The sequence below is a fragment of the Episyrphus balteatus genome, chromosome 4, assembly GCF_945859705.1.
Source record: "Episyrphus balteatus chromosome 4, idEpiBalt1.1, whole genome shotgun sequence".
Classification (NCBI taxonomy): domain Eukaryota; kingdom Metazoa; phylum Arthropoda; class Insecta; order Diptera; family Syrphidae; genus Episyrphus; species Episyrphus balteatus.
Window position 1 is genome coordinate 38,945,826 of NC_079137.1, and position 7,926 is coordinate 38,953,751.

The following is a 7,926-nucleotide window of genomic DNA, read 5'->3' on the forward strand; positions in this document are numbered from 1 at the left end:
GAATACTTTCGTTCTGTCTTGTCTAAACTTCGACTAGCATATGCAATAGGTTTATCTTTCCCTACTTCTCCTTGTGAGAGTATTGCTCCAATGGCTTCATCGCTAGCATCAGTAGTTAGAATAAAATCCTTTTCAAAGTCGGGATAAATTAAGAGAGGGGGTGATACTAATAAGTCTTTAAGTTTTTGGAAGGCTTCCTGACATTTGTCTGTCCATTTGAATTTTACATCCTTTCGCGTTAAGTTAGATAGTGGTCGTGCTATTTTTGAAAAACCTGGAATGAATTTTCTGTAGTAGTTGGCTAAACCAAGGAAAGATTGTGTTTGTCTGACGGTTCGGGGTACCGGGAAATTTTGTACACAACTTGTTTTGCTGGGGTCGGGCTGTGCCCCTTCTGCGGAACACTTATGTCCCAAATATACAACTTCTCGACGGAGGAATTGACATTTTTCTACATTAAGTTTTAAATTGTGTTCCCGCAACCTGTCAAAAATTAATCTCAATTTTGTATTGTGGTCTTCTATATTTTTGCCATAAACGACTATGTCGTCCAGGTATACAAAACATTCTAAACCTTGTAGTCCAGTCAGTATATAGTTCATGAGTCGTTGGAAAGTCGCCGGGGCTCCTTTGAGTCCGAATGGCATTCGTTTGAATTCGTAGTGTCCATACGCTGTACTGAAAGCAGTTTTCTCTCTATCTTCTGGATGGACAAGTACTTGGTGATAACCACTTGCAAGATCCAATGTAGTGAAATATCTAGCATGTCCTAATTGGTCGAGTATGTCCTCTATTCGCGGTAGTGGGAATGCGTCCCCTATTGTACAATCGTTAAGTTTCCTAAAGTCAACAACAACTCTCCATCGTGCTTCACCGTCTGGACCCGCCTTTTTAGGTACTACTAAAAGTGGTGAGTTCCAAGGGCTTTTGCTTGGTTGAACTATATCGTTTTCCAACATTTCAGCCAGTTGTTCATTTATAATACCTCTTTGTTTTTCAGGTAGTCTATACATTTTTGTATTTATTGGGGCCTGATCCTGTTTTATTGGTATTTCATGTGTCATAGTATTTGTGTGAGTCAAACTGTCTCCTGGTAAATGGAATATGTCATTGTACTGTGCACAAAGATCTAATATTGCCTTTTTTTCTTCGTTATTTAAAGTTTTTTCTTTATTTAAACTCTGTTTAAGTTCTATTATTCTTTTTTGTTCATTAATTGTTGACGTTTTTGTGTAATAACATGATACGTAATTGGTATCTGTAACGTTCCTTTCAAGATTTATTATATTATAATTTTTTAAAGGCACTAATTTTAAATTAATACTAGTCCAGTAATTTTAGGTTTTATCTGCGGAAAAATTCCTACTGGGCTGAATTTTGGTATACAGCTTAATGACGGCTTTGTTATGAAGATGTGAAAAATCGACATTGATATCGTGTCCGCGTTAAGAGTTATAGGGGTCAAAAGGTTACAAAAACTGGTTTTTCACGATTTTCAGCAAAACGGTAAGTCTTATCAAAAAATTTTCAAAGCAAGAATTGTAGACCAGATTATTATATATAAAAAGTGTCATGACACTTTTTTTCCTAAGACCCACCGTTTCTTAGGTATAACGATTCAAAAAGTTGAAGTTTAGTTGTAATCGTCATAATCCTATTCCTGAAAAAAAAAAACTCCTAACTGAAAAGTTCCTGAAATTTCATTATTTTTTTAGCTTGAATTTCGTTCCTCAACTGTTAAGAATATGGGGAAACCAAAAAAAAAATGGAAATTTTCGCCATTTTTCCGATTGGGGCCCTTCTCCCGAAACCATTTCCCTGGGAATTTTTGTTTAGAATATGTCTGAAAATATACAGGGTGTGCAATAGAGAATGGACAACCCTAAAACGGCTTATAGCTACACTTATGATTGTTCTAAAAACAGATAGAAAAAAGTTCTATCGCAACCAGTTCATAAAATATGGACTTTTTTTCGTTCAGTGTATTTTAAATTTTATCATCTTATACCAGAATATTTTTAAGAAAGTTGGCCACCTAGGTTTCTATAGATTTATTTTATATCACAGGTGTTTAAAATTTTTCATAAAATACTTTTTTTACATTTTGCATCAAAAAACAGATTTCAAAATTTTTTTTACGAAAATGTGCAATAGCTATGAAATTTTTAAAGTGTTTATGTACTCATCCAATTATTGTAGAAAATTATAAAAAAAAGAAATAAATAAAATTCATTCATTCGTGGTTGTAGTGAACGAAAACATAAGATGATAAAATTTAAAATACACTGAACAAAAAAAAGTCCATATTTTATGAACTGGTTGCGATAGAACTTTTTTCTATCTGTTTTTAGAACAATCATAAGTGTAGCTATAAGCCGTTTTAGGGTTGTCCATTCTCTATTGCACACCCTGTATATTTTCAGACATATTCTAAACAAAAATTCCCAGGGAAATGGTTTCGGGAGAAGGGCCCCAATCGGAAAAATGGCGAAAATTTCCATTTTTTTTTGGTTTCCCCATATTCTTAACAGTTGAGGAACGAAATTCAAGCTAAAAAAATAATGAAATTTCAGGAACTTTTCAGTTAGGAGTTTTTTTTTCAGGAATAGGATTATGACGATTACAACTAAACTTCAACTTTTTGAATCGTTATACCTAAGAAACGGTGGGTCTTAGGAAAAAAAGTGTCATGACACTTTTTATATATAATAATCTGGTCTACAATTCTTGCATTGAAAATTTTTTGATAAGACTTACCGTTTTGCTGAAAATCGTGAAAAACCAGTTTTTGTGACCTTTTGACCCCTATAACTCTTAACGCGGACACGATATCAATGTCGATTTTTCACATCTTCATAACAAAGCCGTCATTAAGCTGTATACCAAAATTCAGCCCAGTAGGAATTTTTCCGCAGATTGGGCTTAAAAATGACTAAAATGACTGGGCTAGTAGCCTTGTAGTAAATTAACAGTAAAATTAATTTTTAATGGAAAACATGCAATGTATTTGTGCAAAAGAGAACAACAACAGCGAAAAAACGATAAACAATGTAAAAAATTTCGATTTTAAAAAAAAAAACTTTCCAAAAAATTTACTAAACATTCCAATAAATTGTTCAAAATTGTTTATAATGTCTTTCTACTAGTAGCAAATAACGTTTGAGCAGAATTATTAGCAATATAAATATTGTTTTTGGCTGAAAACTGACTAAAAACCGTGGGAAACTCTCGAAATAATTGAAAAAAACTTTCAAAAAAAATTTTGTTCGAAGTCGTACCGATAAATCGAAAAACTAATGATGCCATTCTATTTCTCGGGTCCGAAATAGGGCGAAACAATTATTCGCGCGCCTGTCAAGAATTTCGACTTGCACAGTGTATTTATTTGACTAACGCTATTTGAATTATAATAAATACATTTATCTTTTGAATTTGATCTTTTTTAAATGCTCTTATTTCTTGCGCCTCAGAGGCTTTCATTCATAATTTAAAAAAACAAATCTTTTTTCTCTATTGGCACTTTTCAAGATACAATTTCATTCACAAAAGATGACCCACAGTTGACCCCATACATTTTTAAATTTCATTTTGTATTCTTATTGTGTGGATCATCTTCAAATTTGCATTCGAATAGGATTCAAGTTTGTCGTAATATGTTTCTCCATAAACTTAACTTAGCTGGGAACATTCATAAGTTCACTCAAATCAGTTCTAACTCGGATACTCAAGTGAGCAGACAGTCATACTTTATATGATGTTTGAATCATATCGCACAACTATTGCTCTGCTGCATATATTACTGATCCTTACATACATTTGGCTAAGATCTTTTTACAAATTTTGGGAAAAAAATGGCATTCCATTTATCACACCAAGTTTTCTAGTTGGAAATTTCAAAGAGATGCTAACTCTTAAACGATGTCCAGCTGAACAATTTCAAGCGATGTATATGCATTCTGCAACAGCTAATGAACCTCTTGTTGGTATTCATATTTTTCATAAGGCTGCTGTTCTTTTGAGGCATCCTGAACTCGTCAAAAGAATTTTAGTGAAAGATTTCACCAAATTTTCTGATCGGTGAGTTAGTTTAAGAGGATATAGCAGGTATTAGCTAAAATTAACATATCTTCTAGATACTCAACTTCTGACCTATATGCTGATTCACTTGGCTCAAAAAACCTCTTCTTCATAAAAAATCCAGCTTGGAAAGAGATTCGTTCAAAAATTTCTCCAGTTTTTACCAGTGGCAAAATAAAGCAAATGTTTCCACTGGTTGAAGAGGTGGGTTAAAGAATTTTGATTGTAAAAAATCATATTAGAAAACGGTTCTATTATTAGATCGGGCGCCAGTTAGATAGCTATCTGAAATCACTTCCAGTTGATTCAAAAACTCAATCAACTTGTCAAGAACTAAAGGAAATCTGCGCTCTTTACACAACCGATGTAATAGCTACAGTTGCTTATGGTGTACAAGCAAATAGTCTCAAAAATCCCAATGGAGAATTCCGAAGTCATGGACGGTTTATATTTGACTTTACTACCAAACGAGCAATAGAGTTTGTAACTGTATTTTTTCTACCCAGATTGGTTCCATTATTTCGATTTAAGGTGCATTTTATTTGTAATCACAAAAAAATCTATTAAAGTTCTAACAGATAATTTTTTTTAGGTTTTTCCAAAACACTCAGCAAAATTTCTCCGTTCAACTATTAACTATGTAATGAGGGTTCGTGAAGAAACCGGCATGGCCCGAAACGATCTAATTGATCTTCTCCTCGAATTCGAACGTTCTGCTAAAGCTGATCGTAGAAAAAGCCAAATAGCTCTTGAAGGTGATATTTTAGTTGCTCAAGCTGCGCTATTCTTTACCGCTGGATTTGAGACCTCTTCGTCGGCAATGTCGTTTGCTCTCTATGAGCTTGCAAAAAGACCTGATTTACAAACTCGACTTCGCAATGAGATTCGAGATGCCCTCGAAGAAAATGGCGGCGAAATAAACTATAGAATGATAACTAACTTGCAATATTTACACATGATTATTCAAGAGGTGCTAAGATTGTATCCACCTTTGGGCTTTCTAGATCGTGAGTGTACAGTACAAATGGGAGAGGAATATTCATTTGATCCATTTAGTAATCTTAGTATAACCAGGGGAATGCCAATTTATATACCAGTTTTTGGACTTCAAAGAGACCCCAAGGTAAAAGTCTAGTACAATTATTGATAAATTAAAATTTTAATTTATGTTTCTTTGTTTTTTTTTTTTTTTTAGTACTTTTCTTGTCCAAATGAATTTGACCCGGAGAGATTTTCACCCGAAAATAAACCAAAAATTGTGCCTTTTACTTATTTGCCCTTTGGAACTGGACCACACAGTTGTATTGGTGAACGTTTTGCAATGCTGCAAGCCAAAATCGGGTTGGTTAATTTTTTTCGAAATCATTATGTAACCACATGTGAGAGATCAATGCCAGTTATGAAATTGGATCCGAAAGCTTTAATAACACAACCAATGGGTGGAATATATTGTAATATTGTCAGGGAGCCACTTTTTATTCAATAGAGTTTGGTTAAAAAAAAAAATATTCTAAATTAAAATAAATATATTAAATTTCGATGCTACAAATTGGAAGGTCTATTTATTTACACTTCTAGTTGTTACACTTGGTCCGATTCCTGAACAATCATTTTTTTTCTTTTTCTTACATTCTTTTGAGAAGGTGTTTCGAAATAGGGTTTGAATTAAAGACATGAGTTCATAATCCTTCACGTTTTCAAAAATATATCATTTTTTTCGGAAAAACGGCCATAACTCCGTTCAACAGCCTCTTTTTGGGGTCAAACTATGCAAAATTCAAAATCCCATAAAATCAAAACTACGCACCCAAAACTTATAAAAAATACATTTTTGTACTCTGCTATTCATTCCCCTTCGAATTGGATACAATTTTGGCATAAAAACATGCACCTTAAAAAAATATCGTATTTTTTCACAAAAATGGCTATAACTCCGTTAATATTAGTCTTTTTGGGATCAAACTATGCAAAATTCAAAATCCCATAAAATCAAAACTACGCACCCAAAACTTATAAAAAATACATTTTTGTACTCTGCTATTCATTCCCCTTCGAATTAGATACAATTTTGGCATAAAAACATGCACCTTAAAAAAATATCGTATTTTTTCACAAAAATGGCTAATATATATAATGGTTAATATTAGTCTTTTTGGGGTCAAACTTTGCAAAATTCAAAATCCCATAAAATCAAAACTACGCACCCAAAACTTATAAAAAATACATTTTTGTACTCTGCTATTCATTCCCCTTCGAATTAGATACAATTTGGGCATAAAAACATGCACCTTAAAAAATATCGTATTTTTTCACAAAAATGGCTATAACTCCGTTAATATTAGTCTTTTTGGGGTCAAACTTTGCAAAATTCAAAATCCCATAAAATCAAAACTACGCACCCAAAACTTATAAAATATACATTTTTGTACTCTGCTATTCATTCCCCTTTCGAATTGGATACAATTTAGGCATAAAAACATGCACCTTAAAAAAATATCGTATTTTTTCACAAAAATGGCTATAACTCCGTTAATATTAGTCTTTTTGGGGTCAAACTTTGCAAAATTCAAAATCCCATAAAATCAAAACTACGCACCCAAAACTTATAAAAAATACATTTTTGTACTCTGCTATTCATTCCCCTTCGAATTAGATACAATTTGGGCATAAAAACATGCACCTTAAAAAATATCGTATTTTTTCACAAAAATGGCTATAACTCCGTTAATATTAGTCTTTTTGGGGTCAAACTTTGCAAAATTCAAAATCCCATAAAATCAAAACTACGCACCCAAAACTTATAAAATATACATTTTTGTACTCTGCTATTCATTCCCCTTCGAATTAGATACAATTTGGGCATAAAAACATGCACCTTAAAAAATATCGTATTTTTTCACAAAAATGGCTATAACTTCGTTAATATTAGTCTTTTTGGGGTCAAACTTTACAAAATTCAAAATGACATACAATCAAAACTACGCACCCAAAACTTATAAAAAATACATTTTTGTACTCTGCTATTCATTCCCCTTTCGAATTGGATACAATTTAGGCATAAAAACATGCACCTTAAAAAAATATCGTATTTTTTCACAAAAATGGCTATAACTCCGTTAATATTAGTCTTTTTGGGGTCAAACTTTGCAAAATTCAAAATCCCATAAAATCAAAACTACGCACCCAAAACTTATAAAAAATACATTTTTGTACTCTGCTATTCATTCCCCTTCGAATTAGATACAATTTGGGCATAAAAACATGCACCTTAAAAAATATCGTATTTTTTCACAAAAATGGCTATAACTCCGTTAATATTAGTCTTTTTGGGGTCAAACTTTGCAAAATTCAAAATCCCATAAAAAATACATTTTTGTACTCTGCTATTCATTCCCCTTCGAATTAGATACAATTTGGGCATAAAAACATGCACCTTAAAAAAATATCGTATTTTTTCACAAAAATGGCTATAACTCCGTTAATATTAGTCTTTTTGGGGTCAAACTTTGCAAAATTCAAAATCCCATAAAATCAAAACTACGCACCCAAAACTTATAAAAAATACATTTTTGTACTCTGCTATTCATTCCCCTTCGAATTAGATACAATTTGGGCATAAAAACATGCACCTTAAAAAAATATCGTATTTTTTCACAAAAATGGCTATAACTCCGTTAATATTAGTCTTTTTGGGGTCAAACTTTGAAAAATTCAAAATCCCATAAAATCAAAACTACGCACCCAAAACTTATAAAAAATACATTTTTGTACTCTGCTATTCATTTCCCCTTCGAATTAGATACAATTTAGGCATAAAAACATGCACCTTAAAAAAATATCGTATTTTTT

At 32.3% G+C, this 7,926-nt stretch overlaps 1 protein-coding gene across 1 annotated transcript; it reads left to right on the forward strand.

The window, feature by feature from the left end:
• The first annotated feature begins 3,728 nt into the window (after window positions 1–3,728).
• On the forward strand, window positions 3,729–5,563 carry LOC129919202 (probable cytochrome P450 6g2). Its single transcript, XM_056000054.1, has 5 exons — window positions 3,729–4,077; window positions 4,134–4,281; window positions 4,339–4,608; window positions 4,670–5,200; window positions 5,273–5,563. Exons 1-5 carry the CDS (start codon window positions 3,752–3,754, stop codon window positions 5,561–5,563), a joined length of 1,566 nt encoding a protein of 521 aa, XP_055856029.1. The 5' UTR covers window positions 3,729–3,751.
• The last annotated feature ends 2,363 nt before the right edge of the window (window positions 5,564–7,926 follow it).